Below are 26150 nucleotides of genomic sequence, written 5' to 3'. Positions count from 1 at the left end.
TTTTACAGAGATCCTTCCTTCCAGTTAAAATTCAGGTTGCAACCCATCCTAGCTTACTATTTTGGAGCACCTTCCCAGCTTCTTCTCATCCTTCTCATGAGGACTCAGTGAAATCTCAGCTTCCCAAGTGACACAAAGTAGGATGTGCTATCCTTAGAAGTGACATAATGGCTCTGCTCGATCTCTACAGTGATGTCCGTCTCTTACCATCTGCAGCTTTAAATTGCAAGTTTTACTGCTCAGCTGTTTGTAAAAGCCATTCTCATCACATCCTACTTTTCAGATAGTATCTGAGTAGCTTTTCCCTAGAATCATAATGACAGTATGGAGGTTGCTGCCCAGCCCCTGAGGTCCATATATAGATTTTTTTTTTGATGAAGCAAAAAAAGCAGAAGCTTCCTAGCGTTGCCAAATAATGGTGGATCATTGTTTCTCTTTTTCTTTTCCCTGTATCAGATCTGCTTTGCTGATGTGTGATGAAAATTTAGGGAAGTACAGTTTTCTGAAGGGAATACCAGATTTAATTATGATTTTTTTTAAGTGGAAATCCCCCAGGGACCCACTAGGTAAGTGGGTCAAGAAATGAAACCTCTTTCCACGTTTTCATGGGCAATTTCTACCTGTTCTGTGAAGTAGCCCTTAGAATCATAAAACAGGAGAATGAGGAGGCTGGATTTCAAACATTTTCTTCTATTTCTCCATCTTCGGTTGTAATTCCTCCAGAGACAGGAAGGCTAAACTCCAGCTGCATCAGCAGGTATGGTAGAGACCTGACAGTCAGATGCCATGCAGATGATCAGAAAGTTGAGTAACCTAACAACTGTCAAAGCCCTGGATCATTGCGGGTTTGCTTCTCAGCCTGAAAGGTCCCTTCTTATTCAGAACAGTGGAAATGCAGAGTGAAGGCTTGTTAGAGGATTTTGTCTATTTAGAGATGTAGTGTTGGGAGATACCTCTCAAGCGCTGCTGAAATCTCAACTACTTTGCACGCTTTCCTTTCTAAGAGTCGTCCTTTACTTCTGCTTCATCCAAAACGGAACCCTAGCCTCACATACCTCAAGAATTGAGCACCATTTCCTTAGCTGATTCCTACCCTTGGCTCTTCTCAGCAAACCAGTTGTAGCCTCAGGACCTGATTCTCCTTCCCCTTTGTTAGTATACAGTCAGAAAGCGTTCCAGTAGCATCAGGGACATTGCAGCAGTATTAAAAAGAAAAGGATCAGATGTTTAAAATAAATGTACATGTTTGAAGTAACACATACTGAGAGCTTGAAAGAAGTATCTGAGTATGATAGACCACTTGGTGCATCACTTATGCTTGTAATTTAGAGAGAGTTATGAAAATGCATGCCACAGTGTGAAGTCCTTTAATAGAAGAATGCTTTAGCATCATATACTGAGTGTTATGCTTCCTCTTACACATTAGAAGTCTTTTGAATTGTAGCTGGAAATAATCTGACTTTATGAAACCATGCTATGATTTTATGAGACACAAGTTGACCATATACTTCCCAGGAGTCTTACACATATGCTTTTGTGCAGAATGTGTAGTAATTGTTTTCCAAACTCTTCTGTACCAAAAAAAGAGGATGTGATCCTTTGCAGAATGTTCAGAATGATGCTGAACAGGAGAAGCATCTACAATTGCACAGAATTAAGAAGAACATACTCATATTACTAGAAATCTTCACAGAAATAACTATGGAATTGATTTGACAAATCAATTGGCACACTCATGTCCTAAGGAGTTTGAGGCTGGCCTGATCCTGCCACAGATACCCACCCTAGTAATGATGGTTGTGCCTTCTGTCACCCCCATTGCTGTGGCTGGCTTTGCTCATTTTGGAAGTTTCTTTTCCTGAGGCAGTCCACACGAGCCCACATTGTGGAGTTTCTGTCCCTGTTCCTTATTTAAACTGTACCCGCGTGGGACAACCTGCCAGCAGGCATAGATGTTCAGAAAAATTTCTTCCAGCATGCTGGGCATAGCCTGAGTTAAACCCCCCAAACCAATGAGAGCACCGCTGAAGGAGGGGTTTGTAGTGAAGGCTTGTCTGTAGCATGGTAATGTTTTTTTATCATAGGAAAATTCCAAGGTTTAAATTAAAACTTTGCCTGCTCTGGATTTTAGGAAGGATGAAATCAATCAGAAAAAGGAAGAGGTTACTTAAGGGCTAAGATTGCACAGTCTACTTTCTTGCCTTAATAATCCTAAATAGGTGCAGTCTAATGATGTAAAAGCAAGCTTACCCTAGCTCTGTCCATCATTACCAAGTTACTTCAGCCACTTATACATTTCCATTCCTCTTTCCCAATCACATATGGGAAAAAAGAAAAGAGAACAAAACAAAAAGTTTTTTATTCTAGACTAATGCCATTTGCACAGGATGAAAAGGGCATGTGCAGTCATTCTGACTGTCCTATAGCAGTAACAGATGGTAATTAAGCAACAGTAATCAGGCTGCAGCATATTTGCAGAGGGCATTAGAGTAACATGGGGATGGACATTGTTCATGCTTGCAGGCTTAACTCTAAGCAAAGCTACTGAAAACCCTGGTCTTTACAGCCCAGCCAGTCTGTGATGAGGGCTGTGAGCACTACTGGCAGGATGGCAGAGCTGAGATGCAAGGAATACAAATTCCTGCCTGTTTTCCTGCATTGGTCAGTAGGTCCGAGATCTATGTGAGAGCACCCCCCAAGTGAGCACAAGGTAGGGAAAAAGAGGCAGATTGACTAGAAACATCTCAGTAGATGCTGATAATGGACTTCCTGAACCTTCAGATGCTGATAATGGACTTGTCTATTGCAGTCTGCTGGCACCTTGGATATTATGGCCAGATATGGTCCATTATGGCATATTTCCCTGGTTTATTTTGTTAACATTTGTTTTGATACATGTTGCTGAGGCTGGATTAACAAATTGGAGAACAGAGTCCTCAGCGCTAACACGGATGGTCAAGTGGTATATTCCCACATTAACTACACTGAAGTACTTGACAGATGAGGTCATGGGAAAAAATGGAAGAACAGTTCAGTTACTTCAGCCTATTCACAATTTAGCTCTTTTAAGGAGAATGACCAGTTGAGGATGATCTTTGGGTATGAATATTTTTGTGGGAGTGTTGGCAGCTCTTGCAATACTTCCTTGGTTTTGCACGTGTTTTTGCTAACACCCTCCCTGCTGGAACCAGGAAGCAGAGCGAGGATAGAATTTTTTATATCTTCCCTCCTCCCTTCCCCCTTCCCCCCAGAAGAGAAATAACCCTCACAATTGCTCAGAAAAACCTGAAGATGTAACCTTAACTTTTTTTAAAGAGCCAGAAAACAGAAGATATTGGAAAACAACCTATAGGAAGACAATCTCCCATTTCTAAAATTAATATTAATTGCATTTATTCTGGCTTACTTCTAAACTGGAAGATGGAAAAGGTGGAAATCTGTGGTCCTGACTGATGTCAGAAACATGGGATCTTTCATTTCATAGCTAAAGTGAATGAACTGAAGTACGTGCTGGTATTTGTGGTGCTGACTTCTAAGATGAAGCCATTTATTTTTGTGTAGCACTTGCTGATTTTCACAGGTTTTCAACACAAGGCTGGGTGAAGCCTTGAGCAAGTTGGTTTGACATGATGGCTGACCCTGCTTTGAGCAGGGGTTTGGGCTAGAGAAGACCTCCTGATAGATGTCCTATAGATGCAATTATATGCCACCTTGGCATATTGCAGAGCTGAGCTTGTGGAGTCAATAGCACTGCAAGGCACCTGGCCTGGTTTTTCACAGGTGCTAAAAGGACTTCCTGGAGTAAATGTACATCCCATCCTTCCCAAGTCAAACCTCTCAAGACAACCTCTGGCTCATCAGAGGGCCCATCAGAAAGAACATTTGTTTACTTCTATTATCACTGCAATGGTAGCATAGCTCTTTTTAAAATGGTCACTTTAACTGAAATGGTTGGCTTCCTTGAGTGGAAACCCAGCATGAAAAGCAGGGTAGGGCTATAGCTCTGATTTCCTCTGAATAGATGTGAGGCTAAACCTGACATTACAGAGTGAAAAGATCAAGTTTTGTTTGTTGGTTTGTTTTTTTATACCCTATGCTACTATGCAGCAGTAAAGCAAACAAAGATGGGACTGCCTTGGCCCTAATGAACTGCCCTGAATGTCTACCAGACAGGAAGGTCACTAGGTATCTTCAGCTTCAGGTTTGCTATAGAATATGGTTTTACTGAATACATATATATATATATATAAGGCAAAACCATCAGTAACTAGTAGTTAGGTACTGCAGCCTCATGAGCACAAGTAGATGGAAAAGGGTGTGGGCAGTGTCCCCAGGAGAGCCTGAAGGCAGATTTTAGGTGAGCTCAGGCTGTAACTTCATGCTGATACTGATGTCACGGGAAGTGCTCTCGCCATCCCTCATCTGCTGTCCACATGTCTCCATGACCTTATGCCCTCTGGTCCTTGTCTTCCTCTTCCTCATGCAGGTTATGGCTGGGAAGAAGTGATTAGTGTGGTCATGGGAATGTGAAAGCAGGGCAGTGTGGTGTGGGAATGCTTCTTTAGAGGTGCTACCATGTGCTGGGTTGTGTGAAATTAAGTCTGGAAAGGAAAAGAAATTGACGTGGGGGTGGAGGGGCAGCTGGTGGCTTTAGCAAGTGTGGGTGGCAGACTGGAGACGGAGGTCTGGAAATTGGGTGAAGATGGTCAGTAGGCAGCCAAGGATGGGGTCACATCCTGTAGTGCTGGATGACTGCATGAGACTCCAAGTTGCTCTGAGCCAAGCCAAAAGGAGTCTGCCCAGAGCCCAGCAGAGCTGCTTTGTGGTGCAAGAAGAGGAAGTTGCTATCAGCCTCCTTTAAGGCAGAGCATTGCAGGCAGTGTGCCAAGGAGCTTCCCCTTCCCCTCCCTGCTGAGCTGAATTCAAATGAATTTTCCCAAAGAAGTCAATGTTGTTGCATCCATTTCATAGACTGAGAGCTGAGCACAGGTTGCTGGAGGGGTTTGGTCAGCTGTGTACCAGCTCTGAACAAGCCTAGCTTCCAACCAGCACTGTATTTATTGGGCTGCAGAGAGACCCTTTGCCTGCCAAGCATTTGACTTTGTTCAGCACTGAGGTACCAACACTGCTGTTCAGACTTTTTTGTATGCTTTCTATATGGCCTGACAGGCAACTCTGCTGTCATACTGTGAGGGAAGCCAGTTTTTCCCATTTACTTCAAAGGAATGTTTTCTTTTCTCATTGTGTGATGGAGTGTGTGATTGAGGCAAAGTAAGAAACTGTTGTCAGCTCTGGGTCTGACTAGCCTGAAAAAAAGCATAAATGTGCTGGAAAAAAAGTAACAGAGTTATTAAACCCCCTGGGAGAGAAGATCCCTCTTTCCTTCTCTCTCCAAAATTGGTTGATTCCATCTCAATCAAGCAAATCAGACATTTCAGCAGCAGAACTTGTCCAAGACTACTTTTTTCAAGGATTAACCAGTCAATGAATAAAGCTTTATGTATTTTTAGCAGAGGAGGCTGGAAAAACTGAATATCTAGTTAACCTCAAGGTTCAAATTTTAAGCAGTTTAATTGCATGTAAGGAGGCCTCTGGACATGCAGGCTAGTATTCTGTTTTTGTGTAGTAAATTACTCCTGTTCAGTGCAGCAGACACCGTACTATTAAGGAGAGTAGACTGATGAATGTTATCTTTTAATGTGGTTCCTGTTGCCACTGCTGGTGTGTCTATGCAACTGCTCTGAAGATGTAGAGATACCCTACTTATCTTCAGATAAACCTCCCTCAGACACAGATAACAATCTCCCTGCATCACCCAGGTTCAGCATGGGCTAATTTACCCTGTTTATGCATGTTTCTCATTAGCGAGACATGTCTGCCAACACCTACACCCCTTCTTGGCATGAAAAACCTACCATTAAGTCTGCCCAATGTCATAGGATAACCAGGCAGCTCTGCCCCATTCCTGGCCTCCAGCCCAAGGAGTGCTGTTTTGCTGCAGTTTTCTGATGGATCTCATCTGCCTTCATAGGCAGTGCAAGGCCAAAGGCCGGCTCTGTGTGGGCTGTTACAAGGGCACAGGAGATGTTATCATTGTCTGGTCTAGCATCTATGGTTTGATTGGAGATAGAAACTAAATAATTTTTAGTCCCCAAAGGATGTCTAACCTAGACATCTTCCTAAGCTCAGTCTGCCTGCCAAGGATGAGTTCTCCATTACCCCCATCGTTATTAACCCTGAAAATTGAGTTAGTATCAAGGAATTCCCACTCAGGTGACTACTCTGAAATAGGAGCCCAAGGTCTTTGTTTGGCAAGAACAGAGACTGAGGGCTCAGGGGATATTGTAAAACATGGTCTGAGGACACATTTTATAACCTGTTGTGCAAGTTCATAATTTCTCTTCTACATGTAGACAAGCATAAGGAAAGCAGAAAGTCTCACCAAGTCCTGCTCATTTGAGTGAGTTCCACATCACTTTGGCACAGTGCTTATTTTAAAACATAAACCACTTCCAAAATGTGAGGCAGTTGTGCTGCTGCTTTTTCAAGAGGTAACAGTGCTGTGTTTCTGTGTGGTTTACAAGTTGTTTTGGAAACATTCTGGTTGCTTATAGCGGGTGAGGTTTTCTTCTTTTTCTTTTTTTAAACACTCATCCTGAAGAGTTACTGCTCTCTCTCCATGCAAGCATTTTAGGCTCTAAACTGATGGGATTGTAGGGAAAGCTTGTTGGAAGGAAGCCCTCAGGGTCTTGTCGGCTTTGTTAATCCACACTTCAGCTTTTTTTTTTCCTTATTTTTCAATCTCAAGAGGCATAACGCAAAATCTGTGTGTAATCAGAACTAGAGACTATGCATGCTGTTCTAGGATAATATTGTCTTACCCTACTCTGTTTAGTACATTCAGCATAACCCAAAAAGCTTACTGTTTTTAAAACGGCTATTCTAAATCAGTACCCATAATACCAGTGCCCTTGTCTCAGTGGCTAAACTAGAACAAATTATTATTATTGCCTTTGGACAGTGCTTGATATCTGAAGATTTTAAAGAGCTTAATAAACAAGAGTTTAGACTTGTAAATGAGGTAAATAAGCTACTGATAAAAGTAAAATGAGGGCAGCAAGAACCTCACATTTTGACCCTTGAGTAGGACCCTCAAAGGCAGTGAGAGTGCAAGCTACCCCATGCAGAAGAGTGGGAATCAGAACACCTTCTACTAGGTTGAAAACTAGGTGGGATTACAGTCTCTTGAAAGAAGTTTCTATTGCCCACCCTGTTGACATCTGCCATTTCTGAGTGGGTTAGTCCTTTTCATCACTCACCTTTGGAAAGTGTCATCTTTCTTCCTGGAAGTCTCTCACACAGAATGTGGTTCTGGGTACCAGATGACTTCCCTTAAAATGCTCAGAAAGCTTCCTTTTTCTATATGATTAATCTTAATTCTCTGGAATTTTGTGATGTATCTCATAGCCAGAGAAATAAACTTTTCGAAGTAAATGGAAAAAAAATGTTCTTGATAAAAAACATCAGGATGATAGCATATATTTATATATTGGCATATATTATAGATTTATATATAACACATATGTATTAGCACATATTCTTGTTCACATAAGGATTGATTCTCCAGGTTATCTGTATGATCTGGAAATTGTTGTTAAGAACTAAACCCCCAGAATTTCAAATTGTAGTATAATTTCCTGTTACATGAGGCACAGGGGAGACCCTTTATATATCTGAAAGCTTTGAATACTTCATAAACTTTCGATGGAGAAATTTGCCTTCTGAGAGCAGCTTGCAAAGTTATTTAGTTTGTCTTGTCAGCCCTGACGGTTTGAATCACTCTGCTGGGCAGAATCAATCTTGTACTGACATTGTAATGTATGGGTGGATGCTGAATTACCTGTGAAAGAGTTCTCCAGCAAGGATCCCACAGTGCTCAACTGCTTACATCAGGGTCTACACCAATTGAACATGTCACCGTACTCTCCTGGTGTCCTTTAGGAGCCCTCTTTGTCCTCAGGGTTTCAGAAGAGCCTCCCCACTCATTCCTACTGTGTGAGAACAAAACAACAGACCCTGTGTGGCTACATCTAAAACTCCAGCTAAACCTCATGTTGCCATTTAGTCCTGGGAAGAAGTCCTAGATCTCCCAGCTTCTGGGAGTGGAAACCAGGTGTGGAATTTCCACAGGCTTCAAGGTTTTTATTCAAGCAGTGAAAAGGAGATTGCAGGACAAGGATTTAACAAGGAAGGCAAGTGCTTTGAAACTGAACAGCCATTCTCCAGACTGACCTCTGCTTTTATTCCCTGAAAAGGCTGAGTGGCCACAAGCCTGCCAGGACTGTTCACATGGATAGCTGTAAGGAAAGCACTGAGGAGCTGTGGCACTTTTCTTTCAGCTGAGATAGCTGTGCATCAAGTACCCTTGAGAGCCACTCTCTCAATCCCTGCTGAAACGCTAATCACAGTGAAGAGGAAACAGCAACAAAATGCCTGTAACACACTTCTGCTCAAGCATCCTGCAGCAGAGGCAGCGAGACCAGGTAGCAGCAGGATTTTATGCTGAACTAAAGACATAAAATCTAAATTAATAGCAAGGTGCTGTCCATCTGCTTGGGTGAATATGGATGAGCCGATGTACAGTGGAACCGCCAAGACTCCTGTGACTGTTAGATGTGAGGATGGCCATTTTCTTGGTACCAGGAGATATGCAGGATGCCCAGGGAAACAGTTAATTCTACTGAGTGTCCCTTCCAATCAAACCTAGCCTGAGAAGCATGCAAAAGACCATGTTTTGCATCTTCTTTAATGACATTAATTTTGTTTTGCATAACATAAATAAATATTGTGAAAAACATAATTTAAAAATAGATTTCTCTTACACTCTAGAACCAAGCTCATTAACACCTTGTCACTTTCGTAATTCATTAGTTTCAATTTCCCAGGAACTGCCACCAGCAGTGATTTTTTCATCATGAAATCAGAAAGACTAAACTCTGTAGGAAGCCATAAAACTTAAATCCTGTGAGAAAGCATGAGCTGGATGCACAACAGAAGTCTTTGGCAGAAGTCTAAACCAGGGAAGTTTCTGCCCTTGCTGAAGGATAAAAACCAGAAACAACTGACAGTTTCATTAAAGAATCACTAGGAAAGAAAAGACAAAACAGACCTACATTGCCCAAGATGGTCTAAAATTGTGCAACCGAAAGGCAACTACAGCTTGGACATCAGATTACAGGAGAAGTAAAAAAGCCTTGAGAAGAGAAAACAGATAAACAGTGACAGTATTTGACTAGAACATGGCACTTGAAGGTCCTACGTTACCATCCAGAAGGTCATCAAAAAGTAATATATGAAACATTAGAACAGAAAATAGGAACTTCCAAACAAACAGAGCTGTTGCTCTGTCTTTCTGTTGCTGAAAGACACTGTAAACACCCTAAGGACTTGTAGCAATGTAATCTAAATTTCCTTCTAGCCAGCTAACACTCTCAATAATGCAATGAGCCTAGTGCATGAATAAGGGCCAGAAGGAGATTTGCATGTGTTCAGGGAACTGAAGCAATAGCCTGAAGGAATTACATCACACTCTCACACATCTCTGCAAAGTATGGAAGGTTTGTCAAGTGTGTCATGATAAACTCAACAGCCTCCACACCAGGGCTACAGTAGTCAATGCAGTCCTCTATTACCATACCTGGGCGTCATTCTGCAAGGGCAGGAGACTGCTAACCTGGACTGTGCAACAGCTAGGAATATCAGCATCCAGAACTAGGAAAGTCAATAATCTCTGCTTTGGAGTGATCCCACTTTCACAGCAAGTAAAGGACTGAGGTTAGCAGAGCAGCAACAAAGCTGGCTAGTGGTGCTTACTACAAAGGTCAGTGCAAGGACTTATGTCAAAGGATAGAAACACCAATAAGAGATCTAGTTAGGAGAATGTGGAGTTATAATCTTAACTCTTAAAATAGAAAAGTGGAATTAATGCACCCACGATGACAAATCTCACAGTTTGCCAGAATCTGGAAAGATTAAGAGCATCTCAAGCACATCCAAGCAGAACTTCCAAGGATGGTTGTGCTCTCAGTAGTCCTCTGTCAACACAACTGCTGCAGAGTAAGGGATTCATATATTTGAATTCAGATGTCTCTGAAGGATTACACAGATATCAAAAACAGTGAATAAGACCAACAGCACCATTAGAGAAGAAGAAGCTGAAGTAATTGGGTCCCATGAGCCTATGTAAGCAGTAGGAAGATGAAACTGGGGGGGGGGGGGGGGTTGTCCATGTGACCAGAACAGTGGGACTAGCAAACACAATTCTTGGGAAGAATCAGAATCCTCAGGGACAGTGTGACTCAACAACATCAGCATCTGAGTGGAGAAATTATGGGGAGATGTAAAGAGTAAAGTAAATATGAAGGCAGATTCCAGTCAGTCCTAAAGATGGTACTCCTCAGAGCACATTGGTATAGTAAAAGGAAAATTATAAATATCTTATAGCTTGTCTATGTCTTCTTCCTTTATGGAGTTGCACAAAGGACACAATACAGAGTATGGTCCACAATGAACCACTGATTTGTGTTACAAACACTCCCATCACCCGGAACAGTTTTTCAATTACTTCTGATATCTTTGTTTCAGACTGCTCAAAATTGCTCATTGCTCTACACATTTCTGTGGGCTTCTAAATACCAGGTAAAACTCAGTATGCTATGGCAATATGTTTGGCTCTCAGACCCCAGCCTAATACATTTTGATAGATTCTGATATTGCTTTTGATCATATTCTTAACATCCTGCCACTGTTCTGGTGAGATGTAGAGATTTTCTTGTTCTTCAGGTGCCCTGGGTGTAGTTTTATGAGTCCAGAAAAGGTGAATTTTGTCTATGCAGTTTTCAGCAGGATTACAGTCGTCTGGCAGAAAAGTGTCTGCTTGTAGCTTTTGCACAAGTCATAAGTTCTTATAAATGGCAACATCATGATCCCTCCCTGAGCAGCAGTGCTCATGTCAGTGAAATGTCCCCAGCTACTCCACAGCCAGAGAAAAGCACCTCTTCCTGGCTCTCTCCTCAGAGCAGGGTGCTTTGGAGGCAATATTGGCACTAAGGAAGGGATGTATTGCCCCCAGCAGTCAGCAGAACTCTTTTAGCTGTACAAACTTGCTCTTTGCTGCATCTCTCCAAGAATCAGAAACATGCCACCCAAGAGTAAGGCAGCCGGGAAGTGCTGCTTATGAGAGAAGCTTACAGACAGTCAGCAAGTGACTAGATAAAAACAGGTTAAGGAAACAGTGTTGCAGTTTCTCCCAAGGAAGACATTACCCATAGGATATTGCAATACTTTCCCCATGGGTGCTGTGCTGGGAGAAGATCCAAGTGGCTGCTGTAGCCCTGCACAGGCTGCTTGACACTGTTCAAAATAAATTTTGGGCAGAGTATTGGTCCCAATGGTGCTAGTACCTTGAGTAATGATCCATCTAAGCCACTGTTTTTCTATTCTTACTTGCTTGCAGGCCACCTAAAAATGTCCCAGCAGAGCTGTGGGTCTCTTTACAGAATCACAGAATAGTTAGGGTTGGAAAAGACCTTAAGATCATCCAGTTCCAACCCCTTGCCATGTTCAGGGATGCCTCAAACTAGACCAGGTTGCTCAAAGCACCACCAACCAAAGCACCACCCTACCTCACCTTGAACACTGTCAAAGATGAATCCCAGCTTGCTGACAAATACGCTTGATTTTGTTACCTACTGTGACCTCTCAGAGCAGACCAAGGGCAGTCCGGTTTCCATAAACCACCTGCTGAAAACTCCCGTCTTTAAGCTCCAGCAGCTTTTGTACCTAGACTGCTTTAGCTATATCATTGCTGTTGATTTGTGGTAGTTTACACTAGTTAACTATTTATATGGCAGGAGAAGTAGCTATAGGGTGAGAAGGCACTTCTATGTGGACACTGCTGACACTGAGGGGCTTGAACTAATATTCTTTTTTCTAAAATTCAGCCTCCCAAATGGCAGAGCTTCCTGGCACAGAAACAATCATTACTCCCAATTTAAGTGATCTGCTCATATATGCAAACATGTGCAGGTGCAGCCTGCTCTTATGCACACCTGCAACCTGGGATGCCAAAGTGAACATGTGGCTCTTAACAGAAAAGAAGTCCTTAAAACTGTCATTTGCACAAAGGGCTTTAGTTAATTATTGGAAATTCAAGCAAGTTCACACTCTTGGCATTTGATTAATTCTGTGGAACAGCACTGGGTTTTGTCTTTAGTTTGGTTTCCTGTGTCAAACCTGCAAAGCAGATTGATTTCAAACTATAGAAATTGTTCATTGTAGATGTTTAATGAAAATCCCTGACTGAAACATGATTCATATTATGGAAAAAGAAAAAACTTGCCAAACATGTATTTTTCCAGTTGTGAAAGAAAAGTAATAGAAAGGAATTGTTTTGTTTGAAATATGTTTTAAATTCCACGTTGCAGTCTGGTATCAGCACACACACTGAGGTTGATCTGTTCATGCTTATCCAACACAAACTAATGTTAGAAACGACTTCTGAGAATTTCATATCCTTTGCCTCTTTAAAAAATGCTTATATTGGTGTACTCAGGCCAAAACAGCAACCTGACTGCCTGGGTTAGGACAAAGGGAGAAGTAAAAGGAGGAAATGCCTTGTTTGGGGAATGAACTGTGAAGCTAAACCATAGACAAGCTCAAGCATTTCCTTCCAGTGGGATTCTCTGCTGGCTTGAGAGCAAGAGCCAGTGCATGCAGCCAAGAGAGAGGAGAGCCAGGCAGATGTCTTCATCCCACAGGTGCTGGAGGCCCTGCTTTGTAGGGGAGCTGACAACCAGGCAGGCAGGGCAAGAAGCTGGACACATTTCACAGAGCTGTGTGTGAATTATGACAGATCCCAAAGCTGAATCACTGTAGTTGAGCTTCATGTCCACAGCTCTGAACTGTGGCCTAGAAAACAGAGCAAAGGAAGATACAGAGCAGCTATGGGCCTCTATGTGGTGTGAGCCTGTGCTGCTCCTCGAGAACTTTCAGTGTGCTCCTCTGGCAGGAACAGGCAGCTCTGGGAAATCCAGTTTTCCACCACCAGAGCCCACTGAAGATTTCCTTAAACTTGTCATCTCTGTGGTGGTGTGTTCTGTACATAGAGGCACAGACAATTTGTGAGACTATAAAGCTAAAGCAAAGATGGACACATTTCTCCTGCAGAGCTATATCTTTCTCTCTGCCTTGGGTTACTGATTAATGTGACATTTTCTCCACCAGCTAGTGATTTTTTTTCTAGCTTAGCAGCCAAAACCTTCATAATAACATGTGAGGTTTGGGCTACACAATACCATAGCATGCTGTTATAAAGGAGGTCATCTTGAAGAACTCTGCAATGTGGTGTAGATTGTATTTTGCCACTTAAAGGAAAGTGCTGTTGCTATATAACACAATGAAGGGAGAAGACAGGGGAGATACAAATAGGCTGTGCTCACGCTGCCTGTGTGACCAGGTCAGAGCCCACACACAGTGATTTTTATTTTTTTCTTTTTCTTCAAAGCACTTTGTCCATCCAGACCAAACCACATTCCAGCATGGAGAGTCACAAGGTCAGCCCCATATGTATTACAGATATGCACACCCTTAGAGACAGATGGGCTTGTTATGAAGAACTCTTTAGCTATGACCTGGGTTTTTTTTCTCCCTGTTGTATCTATTACTGTCACAACAGTCTGATATCTTGAGCTAACCATTCAGAGAGCTAGGCTAAGACGTTTCTTCTCCAGTGTTTCCCCAAAGATTCTCACTGTGGCCTTCTGAAGCCAATTCTTTCTGCTTCTTCATTAGTCCATGCAAATACTGGACAATCACAGAATACAAGATATGCGAGCAAAACCCACCACCTCTTTTACTGTATAGCTCAAATAAAACAGTTGCTGACTGTCTTTTTTTTGTTTTTCATTAGTCCTGTACCTGGAAGGATCTGTCCTTGTATTTGAGGACATCTTCAAACTGGTTGCCTTCTACTGTGTCAGTAGGTGAGTTGGATTAATTGCTTCCATGGACAGGTAGCTTCACTCTGCCCTCTGGAGTGCCTTTCTCCAGTATCCAGCCACAGCACAGCCCCCTCTGTTTCTTTCAATCTCCTCTAACCTGCCAGATGAGGAGGTATTTCAGGTGCTAGTATCTACAACAGGGACAGATCACCCAGTTTCTAGCCAGGCACACCATAACCACGGATGTCCCTGAAGCTGCTGTCTTTGTCTGAGGAAGGTCTATAGTGCTGCACCCACAAAGGACTGAGGCACAGGACTGGGGCTAGGAGGGCAGGAAGGAAAATGGGGCCTGGATTAGCTATCTCTTACTTAAAGCAGCTTTAGCATTGTCGTAGTTTAAACCAAGTCCCCCAACTCCCTGAGAGTTAGGAAGGAAAATCCAAAGAATGTAGCCCCCACGGATTGAGATAAGAATGGTTTAATTGCTAAGGCATAACACAGAACCCCTACTGCCATTTACTACTACAAATAATAATGATACAGCAAACAGCAAGTGAAAAGAATACAACACCCCACCAGCCACCGACCCATAATTCACTCCACCCTGCCTGGCCGAGCACCATGTGCTCCCTCCTCCATTTTTCTCCAGAGCTCTACCCCTCCAGCTTTCTCTTTCCCAGTATGCATCCTGGGCATCACGTGCTATGGTATGGAATACCTCATTGACTAGCCTGGGTCAGGTGTCCTGTCTTTCCTTCCTCCCGGCCTCCCCTCCTCCACCTGGCTGGAAAAAACCTTGAACAAAAAACACCCTTAAAACATGCTCAAACCATGACATTATCCACCCCTTATTCCATACCATTCACGTCATGCCCAGATCCCACATTTCGAATACACCATCACTCTTAAGTCCACCCCTCGATCATGAGACATCTCTATGTTGCATCTCTGGACTGATAGCCTGAAGTATCTGGACCCACCAGGCTCAAAATCATTCACCATCCTCTTCAGCAGTTCTACAGCTTGCTGCTGGGGACTCCATACAGCTGCCTTCCACCTCCAATGCTTCCAAAGCACTGGAGGGACCCAGTGGATCAGATACTTGGCCATACTGTCCCACATGCCCTGCCACTCATGACTGTCCAGCCTTGGGGACAGTCTCCTGGTGCTCCTATATCCTTGTCTAACCCTAGACAAGACCCAAACCTGACTCTGCTTAACTTTTGGGATCAGACAAAATGGTTGTGGGTAGAACACCCTCTGTGTGTGTGCCAACATGCCGATCACCATTACAATCAGCAGGCAGGTCCCAAGGGCACCCAAAAGCCATTCAAAACCATCAGAACTCTCAGGTGCTGCTGCTGCACTTGTCACTGGGGCTGATGTAGCTGCCCTGCTTGCCAGTTCTCCCACCACCAGCTTCTCTTCTCCTGAGTCCAGATCTTCCTTCTCTGCCTTGCTGGGAAATGCTGCCTGGTCTCCTGCATCCTGCTGGGGCTCGGCGGGTGACTTCCGGGGAATTTTCTCAGATGCTGCGGGGTTCAGAACGGCGGCAGGACTCGGTTCCTCCACTGCCTTACTGGAAAGTGCTGCGTGCTCTCCTGCATCCTGCTGGGGGTCGGCGGGCGACTTCCGGGGGACACTCTCGGCTGTCGGAGGGTCGGGAACGGCCGCGGGACTCACCCCCCCCACTGCCTGATCCTGCTGCTCAGCTACCGCCCTGCTCCGCTCCTCCCCCGCCTGCTCCCGCTGCTCTGCCACAGCCGTTTGGCTCCCCGTGCCGCTCTCCCTGGCAGCCTCAGCTGCCGGCAGCTCCCGGGGCCGCTCCTTCCTGGCTTCACGCAGCTCCACACAGACGACGACGAGGATAAGGACAAGGACGGCGAAGAGCAGCAGGACGGCCTGGTACAAGTCCAAGTCCACGGCCACGTCCATCCCCCTCTGCTGCCGGAGCCCCACCGTATTACAAGCCTCTGACACAAAGTACAGTGAAACAAAAGCTTTAGCCCAAGCCTCAAACACATCCAATCCATACACAAAGTACCCGGCAAAATTCCAAAACAGCGAGATCCAGAGAAAAACCTCTAAGAGCCAATAAATCAGCATTGTGACAAGAGACCATAAATCCGCTCAGATCTGTTCTTATCTCAAACCCTCGGGCCCCACGTTGGGCGCCAAAAATGTCGTAGTTTAAACCAAGTCCCCCAACTCCCTGAGAGTTAGGAAGGAAAATCCAAAGAATGTAGCCCCCACGGATTGAGATAAGAACGGTTTAATTGCTAAGGCATAACACAGAACCCCTACTGCCATTTACTACTACAAATAATAATGATACAGCAAACAGCAAGTGAAAAGAATACAACACCCCACCAGCCACCGACCCATAATTCACTCCACCCTGCCTGGCCGAGCACCATGTGCTCCCTCCTCCATTTTTCTCCAGAGCTCTACCCCTCCAGCTTTCTCTTTCCCAGTTGCATCCTGGGCATCACGTGCTATGGTATGGAATACCTCATTGACTAGCCTGGGTCAGGTGTCCTGTCTTTCCTTCCTCCCGGCCTCCCCTCCTCCACCTGGCTGGAAAAAACCTTGAACAAAAAACACCCTTAAAACATGCTCAAACCATGACAAGCATCCACACATACTTGGCAGCTTGCTAGTAAATCTGCTAATGGACTGTTAGCTGTGGGAGACTCAGAGCACTTAGTCACCTGTGGGGAATCTGTCAAGGAGAGTAGTCCTGAAACGATTTATTTATTTATTTAGCCAAAATTTAAAAATACAATAAAGCAATAAGGAAGAGACCTTGCTTGTTTGTTCAATGCAGAAATACCGAACCTAATGGCCACAGATATAGGACAGACCTATAAGGTCATTTTCATTAGAGCAAGGCCTGATCAGCAGCTGATGCATCCCTCTGTGTAATTAAACCTTTGTGTCTCCTCTGTCTGCAGTCTCCTCTCATCTGTGTTTGTGCCAAGCACACTGCAGTGATACCTCCACAACCTCCTTATCCTACTTCTGCTGCAGCAGGCCTGGTTTTGAGTTGGATGTAAACTTTTGGCCTCCCCTGTATAAACTTAGATGACTCTTAAAGTAGTTACTTCCATTTAAGAGGCAAAAGCAGATTCAGGATATATTTACCAGGCAGCCTTGTTAGTGACTTGGTTAGGTCACATCGCAGGAACAGTCTATCTATGGTATGATCCAGTGTGCCACAGTTTACCCAGACAGTACTATTTGCACTATATCGAGAGCTGCTGCTGCAGTCAGCTGAGTTCAGTGCTGCTGGGCCAGGACTTTTATACAAACACAAGGAACTCTGTCTCACCCTCTTCAATAAAAAGACAGCCATGTAGATGGCTACCTACAGAATGGACTTAAATGAACCCTTGGACCCATATAAAGATTTCTGTGTTACCAAAGCAAAGAGCCCAAATGTAAACAAGAATAGAGCATTTCAAGTCAATGGCCAGTGGGAGGGAAAATATGATCATTTCTGCTTTCCCACAGGTGGTTCATGTCTCTGTCAGAAGACAAGGAAAACATGAAATCATTTTCTGAGAGAAGCAGGAAACAAAAAAGCTGCTTAAGCACTCACCTACCATTTACTAGCAGCTTGTAGGAGGTCTCTGTGATGTCATGTGGAAAGGCCTGTTCTCAGGGCTGAAATAAACAGTAATCTATAGAGAGCTGGAAACAGCTTATCAGGGCTGACAGGCTCTTCTCAAAGAAAGTCTGGCCTGGCTTGATTACCTTAGATCACCAAAATAACACCTGTAGGTAACAGGTGACTTGGTGGCTTGCCGTAGGCTGCTGCCCTATGAACAAAACCAGATTTTTTTCTATTAGGCTAATGTCTTAATGTTTCCTGATTTTTAGATCTATTTTTCTACCAAAAAAAAAAAAAAGGAAAAAAGGGAACTACTGATGCATATAGCAAATATAACAGTAAGAAGAGTAACAAACAAAGAAAGCAGAATGTCCCTGGACTCTCTTCCTCTTTTAAACCTCATATTTGTCATGACAAAATAATACTCCTGATGTGATAACTGATCACATCAGTTTATGTCAAACAATGTGACAATAGGGTGCTCAGTGGTGCACAGAGAACTAATGGACTACACAGTACCTCAGTAAGACATGTATCTGTTAATAAAAGCAAAAGTAGCAGCCTTGCATTTATCTGTCAATAAATTGGTCCTCTTCAGGTCTGCAGTCATGTGCATGTTTGGGATGCCCGTTTGTGTAGCAAATAACACTTACTCACAAGGCCAGCTGCTTCTAAAATAATTTCCTGCGTCTTGTAGAGCATTTTGTTAAACTTCTTAATGTATAAAATGATCCTGCACTATTACTTGCTACCTTTTAGGGACTATTAATTCGGTTTCTGTAGTCATCGTTAGAATGGGAATTGACATAGGAACAGGTTTAGCAAATTGTCATTAAGCAAGAGGTAAAAATGAGCAGTTCAATGTCAGCCCAAGAGCTCCAATTAATTATCTGAGACTTAGGGTGTGTGAAACCCAGCTAATGACCTCTGAGAAACTGCATCTTTTTTTTTTTTTTTCAATAAAAGTGCAGCATCTTTCCATAAACCAAGCAGTCAAAAATCTGAGAGTGGAGAGTAGAGGGATAGATGTGTTTTCTCAGTGTCATGCAGCACTTCATCACTGTCTGTCACTTCACACACGGGCAACCCTTCCCCAGGAAGGGTCTTCCTTCCCTAACCCCACTGTGTCTTGCCATGTCCCCATGGTTTATACTTACACTGATTTTTAAAAGAGGAGGCAGGGTGGGGAGAGAAGGGTAAACAGAAAGAAAAAGAATCGCAGGGCCCCTCCACACCCAAAAGAATGGCTTTTCTAATTACAGTAATTACCATTTTCACACCTCATTTTTCATGGGAAGGTATTTCAACCCTTGTGGCTTCCTCTGAGATGAGAGGTATTTTTGCTGCTTTCAGAGGAGGAAGCTAAGACCCCATCATTAAGCCAGTGGCATGGCATGAAGCATCACCACAGGAGCTGGTGATCTCTTGTGAAATCAGAGTAATCCAGGCTGGCACAATGTCCATGATGCCTTACAGGCCATGAGATCTTCCCATGACAACATCCAGGACTTTGCAGAGAAGGCTGAAACTGTGATTCAGTCACTAGAACCAGCAGTAAAATCTGGGGTTCCTAGCAATTGTGTGGTTTATTCTTTTGTTGTTTTGTTCACTGTGTTTCTTTTTACAGAGATTTGCTGCCCTTCACCCTGAAGCTACCACAAGCAATATTAGAAGCCAGTAGCTTTCAAGACCTTGAAATTATCTCTAGTCTGGGGTTAGGTAAGTCCCTCAAAGCAGCCAGAGTTTCACTCAAACTTGTGAGAACCATGGTGCTTCATAACTGGAGGATAGATGAACTGCTGTCTTCAGAATAGACAAGGAGGCCTGAATGCAAGACAGATGTTCATGATCTTTATGTTTATAGAAGCACACTGAAAACTGCCACTTGCCCCTTTGGACAAAAACTCCACTGGGGCTTTTGTGCATGGGTGGGACCTACAGTTTCACTGTAAGCTGTGGCTTCCAACAACTGAAGCATGGCACAGCCTCTCATGATAACTTACATAAACTGGAAGTAGTTGGCATCTAAGTACATGAAAAAATAAAAATGGCTTTGCAATTTCCCCTTCTGATGTGTAGGTGCAATGCTGATGGAAGTGACATTTTTGAATTATGATATTTCTGATTTCTCTTGCAGGATTTCTAATTGGTAGAGGACTGTGTAGTGTCCCAGCATGTTCTCTCGCCTCACACTAATTAGATAAAAAAGGAATGCTGTTTTTAGTGATAACATTAAACGAGCAAATTTTAGATCAGATGTGTAAAGTTACAGAGTTGGAAATGCAGTTCTTTTAACTAAAGGAGGTCACCTTCCTGTTTCTTCCTATTTAACACACTCTGCTTGAGACAGGTATTACAGTTAGCCACTCTCACACTAGTTTGCTTTTCAGTTCTTTTCTCAGCTGTTGAAAACAGCCAAACAATGGTGGAAGCTGAATTTAGCTCACTTAGAGATACTCACTAGAGCACCATGGGGATTTAGGGATCTATTTTTGGATCTTCTGCATTATACCTCCCAGAAGGCATGGGAAAACCCTGCTGGTTTCAGTTCAAGAAGCTTTGTTAAATTTAACTAACAATTTGCTTCTAACACTTTCAGCATCCTCTATTTTGAATATGTTCCTGTTTTTCAAAGCATCCTTGAGTATGGGTGTCTAACCAGCACTTAATGCTTAAAGAAAGGTACTTTGCAAGTCAAGATAGCAAGATGCAAACTTACTATTAATTATAATTAAAAGTGTAAAAATTTGGATTAAAATGTGGGAAGTGTGCCATAATTCTCCAACCCTCACCCTAATTTAAGCCAGTGGAGTTGATCCTGACTCGGGTAACAGTCTCCAACAGCTTCTGAATGGAAGGATTAACTAAAGCACAAGAACCAATGCAATGTTGTAGTCTTCTTTCTTCCCTCCTGTACACTGGTGATGCTTGGAGGTTTGCTTATCACAGTACGTTGCATGCCAGGAAGATTTCTGACAACAGAAGAAAACGTGTTGTTCTGTAAAGATTTCCTGGGAAATGATGCTAGCTTCTTGGAGTGCCATGCTGTTTCAGTAAAGTCAAACAGGCTGAAGTCATGTGCAATACTGTTTACTGCTTCCCGGAACAAAATTCCATGGGTACGAATGAGTAGACAACAATAAGTGCTGCTTGAAGTGGCACTCCCAAAGGAAAGCTAGCATTGTTTGAAATCAGTAGGTTGCTTTTACTTATTTCAAAGTGATATGTTTTTTGAGGGGGTAGAAGTAAGATGTCTACCAACAAGCTGGCTTGTCCCACAAAAGATCTGGCTGTTATGTATATTGGCAAAAAGGATGTACTTCAAGCTCTCTGGTCCTGACCTTGCTGGTACGGAAGATATTTTAGCAGAATTACTATTGCACAAAGAACACATACCAAGTCTCAAAGAACTGCTTAACTATCCCTCCCAGTATAAGCTAAGGGAAGAGCCAGGATAGCAATGGGAGATGATCAAACTGCCTTTCCTGCTGTATGAAACAGTGTGGCTCCACTGAGAAACACCCTCTCTGAAGCAGCTATGTAACCGTTGGTATGACCACCTCATCTGGTCCTTCACAGTCTGAGTGGAGCATTCCATTTTCAACACAGTGTCTTATCCTGATCACTACTGAGAAAAATAACCAACTTCCCTTTTGTAGGTTGGTTTACTCACAATTTCCTCAGCCCATGAGGCTCCACAGACTATTTTCAGACTTAAACAAGCAACTGCATACAGCCAGTAGAGTTGGACTACAATTTCCTTTTTAAAAGAAATTTTACCACACACAGTCTCAGACATGAGGGGGTTAGCAATGTGGTGCTATTATGTGCAGTTGCAACTGCATGTCTACGCCAGAATTCAGTTGTCAAGAGTGCTGTTGTTCCTGGCAACGTTTTTATTTTAAGCTTCTTTGTTCTCTTTCCTCTCATAGTAGGAAATTAGGGAATAAACCTGTTCTAACCTTAGCCTCCCTGAAAAAACAAAAACCTGCTGACATGCTTATAAAGCTGAATTAGCCATGAACACTAGCCTAGGCTGCAGGAGGCTAAATTGACAATTTTAGCCTGATGGGAATGAACATTCTTTTGGTTCACCTGTGCATGGCTTACTGTGTGCCTGTGTTATGAAAATGCTTTGTTAGAGGGAGCATGAGGGCAGTAAGGAGTTATCCTGCCTGTCCTGCCCTGCCAGCAGTACTTGCACCCACTGCAGGGAAGGGAATAGTCCCTCCCCCTGGGGCAGCTGGCTGTGACCCTGGGGACCACATTGCTGGCAGAGGAAGGCAAGGCCAGCAATGGACTCAGGGCACCGAGGAGACAAGGCAGAGTCTTGCAGAGAGCAAGTCATGCCAGCAGCAGAAAGAAAATGGCTTTTCCAGCAATGGTGGGGAGATGGCTGCAGGCAGGAAGTCATCAAAAATCACAACTGCACTGGGGAGCAAAACAGGAAGAAGTGGTCTGCCTTTGGAGATGCAGTAGGCAAGGGTGAGATTTTATCTAATGTATTTCACCCCTGAGTTCTGCACTGGCTTTAACTGAGAGTTCCTTTGCTCTGAGTTCTGCTATGACCTCCCTAACTGGAAGTCCCTTTTCTGGGGATGCTGTTTTTTTTAGGAAAAAAACCACATGCAGACACTGCCCAGAGCTCTGGACAGCTCAGCCCTGTCCCCTTTCCCTGTGATGGTCTGGAACTACACTGTGCAGCCAACAGAAGAATGGAGTCCTGGCAAGGCACAGCTAAAGGCACCCTCCCGAGATCTGCACCATAGGCTCAGCACTGAGGGTCATCCTATACATGTGCAGCCCAATCCATCCCCTCTTGACCCAGCAGGCAATATTTTTGCAGTGAGACAGGTTTGGAACCAAGCAGAGGGCATGGTTCATGTACTGTGGGGCAGCCCCATCTGTATCCACCCAGAAGAGTGTGCCATCAGCATCAGCTTTGTGTCCATGGACCAAGCATGCTGAAATAGTTATTTAGTTACCTGCATCCTTGTATTGTCAGGATTTCCCATCTTCTCCTTGTCTCTAAATCTGTGGGCATCAGTCCTCACCCAGGGAATACCCTTAGAGGTTTATACCCTTTTCCTTGGTCAGAACATATGGAGTTGCAGGATCCTGTTTCCTGATGCTTTGAGTAGTGGACCCTGTATTAGCAGATCTAAAGGTGATAGAAAGCAATCACACTGGTAAGGCAAGCAGGTTTAAAAAGTCATATCAGGGGAAGGGAAGAAGTTTGTATCTGATGCTGAATCTATTCAAAATACGAACAAATGCTTTGTAAATTTTTAAATGAGCTATTCAAAGATATTCTAGTGAGAGGTTTATGACATACAGAAATGACTACTTGCATCTTCTTTTTCCAGTCACAGCTGATGGCACTGGAGTGCTTAACTATTCTTTAATACTTCAGCATACAACCTTCCTGTGTACACAGTCTTTTGCACCATCTTTCCTCTCTTACACCAGCAGGCAGGCAGTGTCATGCCTATGGATAATTGCCATCCAGAGCTACAGACTTTAATGATAATTTTAACCTGTGGAAGGTATTTAAAATCATGTGTTTCTGGACTGGTTGTACTGCAAAACAGTAGCAGACCTCTTTGTAGACAGACTGACACGAGCTTGCTGTGTCATCTTCATCTGATATCTCTTGTGCCTCTAGTGTTCATTTGATCCAGGCTATATATCTCAGCCCTGCACCTTGCCACATTCAGAAATAGGGGGACGGGAGGTCACCTGGGGGCTTCACACCCTCACCTCAGATATCCACAGCTATTTGCATTTAGAGGACAGTGATCACTGAACAAGCCATAGACCCTCTTTTACGTCATTTGTATTTGTTACTTGCACCTTCCTGCTCACACTGCATAGGCTGCACAGCATTAACAGTTCTCACTAGCTGAATGTCCTAAAACTGGCAAAAAAGAGGTTTCTGGTGAAGCTTCTGAGCTTGTCCCCTCATTTGAAAGATCTCACACACATAAAACAGGCAACCCTTTCTTCACATTGTTTTGTGCAGAGCTGTGAAAGCTTTTGTACCATTTCTGTTAACAAAAAGTAGGGCTTTTACGTGCTTTTAGCAGCTAAAATTCTCTCAGAGCATTTCTTCTTTATTTTTTTTTTTACAGATTTCTGGGATTCCTCCCTAAACCACAGAAGAGAGGAGTTATCCCACCCTGCAAAACACTCTGCTTTCAGCACTGCTCAGACAGACAGTTTAAAATCTACCCAGTGTTTTGCAAGCAGCACAAACCACTGCTCATGTGAAATTGAGCTGTCAATAGGAAATGACAGGCTGTGGTTCGTGAATCCTATTTTTATAGAAGAGTGCAGTAATCCTTTTTCACCAGATGTACCTTGTCCTAAAAGCCGTGCTGTGAGTGCCGATCTCCCCCCTGCCACCATGCTCACTGAAAGGAGGTTTCCTCGCCGCCCCCCTCCGCCTCCACCTTCTCATGCTCTCATTCAGAAATCTCTGAAGCTCCTGCAGGATCCCACCACTGCCTGTGAAGAAAACGAGCTGCTTCTTCAGTCACTGGAAAAGACCATGAAGGAAATGAGAATTGAAGGTGGTGACAATAAAGAAGAAGGGAAGCAGAGCTGCTCAGTCAGTGAGCCTTTGGCAGTGAGCCCCAAGAAGGGCTCCCAGCCCTCTGTCCCCCCACGGAAGCGGCTGTCTGAGAGGACCTCAGAGGAGAGCTGTGTGGGAAACCCTGGAAGTTGTGAAACGCTGAAAGGGGAACGGACAGAAGAAAAACAACATGCGAGTACAGAGAACAGCGATAAAAGGTCACTGTGCAAAAAGGCTGTAGAAATGCCTGGGGAAGTTCTTGAGGCGGCTGTATCACAATTTCAGGAGACAAAGCCTGAACCTGCAGAGATGAAGGACATGCCTGGGATTCAAAGCAATGCCATAGGAAAGTCACCTCCTATCCCACCACCAAGAAGGAAGAGGCTTTCCCAGGTACCGAGGGTTCCCTGCTCCTGCCAGTCAAAGCAAAGAACAGTGGCAGAGGTGGCCACAACCATGGCCATTGTGCAGGATGTGTGCAAGAGCAGCTCTGCTACAGTGTCAGGTGGTGCCACTTGCACACACCCCAAGACTGAACTGGGACATAGCCACAAATCTGTGAACTCAGATGAACTGAAAGACGCTCACTCCTCCCTGGAAGGCCCAGGAGGCAGCACTGTGGCTCAGACGTCAGCATCTGAACCAGACTCCTACTCCACCAGCAGCACAGAGGATGACCTGGAGATACCAAGTAGTTCATCTGGTAAAAAGACACGCTCCATGATCTTGGACAAGGCCAAGAACAGGCTGTCCTTTGTGAGCCTGTCTAATGTCTTCACAGTCTTTTTGTCTAGTGACAGGAAGCTGCAGAAGAAGATTGTGGAGCTGGCACAGGACAAGGACTCGTACTTTGGCAACCTGGTGCAGGACTACAGAGTGTACAGTTTAGACATGATGGCAAAACAGAGCTCCAGCACAGAGATGCTACAAGAAATCCGGATGATGATGACACAGCTGAAGAGTTACTTAGTGCAGAGCACTGAGTTGAAATCTCTGATAGACCCAGGCTCCCACACTGAGGAACAGTTAGGTAGGTGACTGTGCTTTACCCATCCTTGGGCAGAATTTGGGAAGGTGAGGAAGAAGACAGAATTACACAGACACAGGTTCTGCTTTACAGAATTATAAACCATCTCTTAAAAGCTGAGGGGTGTGAAATGAAGTCTACTCTGTGGTTGCGAGCACTTGGTGGAGCAGCTCTAAAAACTGGGAGACCAGTAAGGGGGGAAAATCCCTCTCAAAAAATAGTATTTTAAAGGGAAGAGTTTAAGAAGAAGAGGTGTATGTTTGTGTGTGGGACATATATGTATGTATATATGCATATATACACACATATGAGTCTCTGTGTTTGTGTATGTACCTGTACGCACAAGCACACACACTGAGAGTTGTGTTCACTGAAAACACAAAAGGTCAATGTCCCCCTGCACAGCTGTGTTCCACATGGCCTTCCATGTCCACTGCCTCACTCTCTGCAGTGAGGATGGAGAACTCCTTGTATGTGGCAGCCAGATCTGGGGTCAGTCACTGTCTCACAAGAAGGGACAAGACTACAATGGTTTTGAGTGGCAGGTTGGAGGAAGCACTTGATCCCACTCTGTGCTCCTCAGAGCTCAGAGGCACAAAGAGCTGCCTGCTGCAAGACCACTGCTGGCTCCAAAATACAGCATTTGCCTCTCGTGGCCACAGACATAATTTGCCTTTGGGGAAGTAAATTAATATCTTTGGCTGTTTAGGGGTGCTCTGTTGCTTTTCATTCAATATTCTGTGAGGGAGTAATGCGCTACTGCCCTCCTTGCTAAGAAGTGGACTGTTCAGTTTAACGTACTTTCATGAAGGCATATACAAAGATTCTTTATCCCAGTCATAGAATCACAGAATCATAGAATAGTCAGGGTTGGAAAGGACCTTAAGATCATCTAGTTCCAACCCCCCTGCCATGGGCAGGGACACCTCACACTAA

General features: G+C 43.9%; 1 protein-coding gene across 1 annotated transcript in view; it reads left to right on the top strand.

The window, feature by feature from the left end:
• Window positions 1-26150, top strand: part of RIN3 (Ras and Rab interactor 3) — a 69755-nt gene that overhangs the window by 25765 nt on the left and 17840 nt on the right. The window contains exons 4-6 of the mRNA XM_031049480.2: window positions 13970-14042; window positions 19241-19332; window positions 23745-25217. Coding sequence (XP_030905340.2) covers window positions 13970-14042; window positions 19241-19332; window positions 23745-25217 — 1638 coding nt within the window. The remainder of the gene's footprint in view (window positions 1-13969; window positions 14043-19240; window positions 19333-23744; window positions 25218-26150) is intronic.

This window comes from Melopsittacus undulatus, chromosome 4, assembly GCF_012275295.1.
Source record: "Melopsittacus undulatus isolate bMelUnd1 chromosome 4, bMelUnd1.mat.Z, whole genome shotgun sequence".
NCBI lineage: Eukaryota > Metazoa > Chordata > Aves > Psittaciformes > Psittaculidae > Melopsittacus > Melopsittacus undulatus.
Note: the sequence above shows the minus strand (reverse complement) of the source record. Positions and strands in the feature narration are given on the sequence as shown.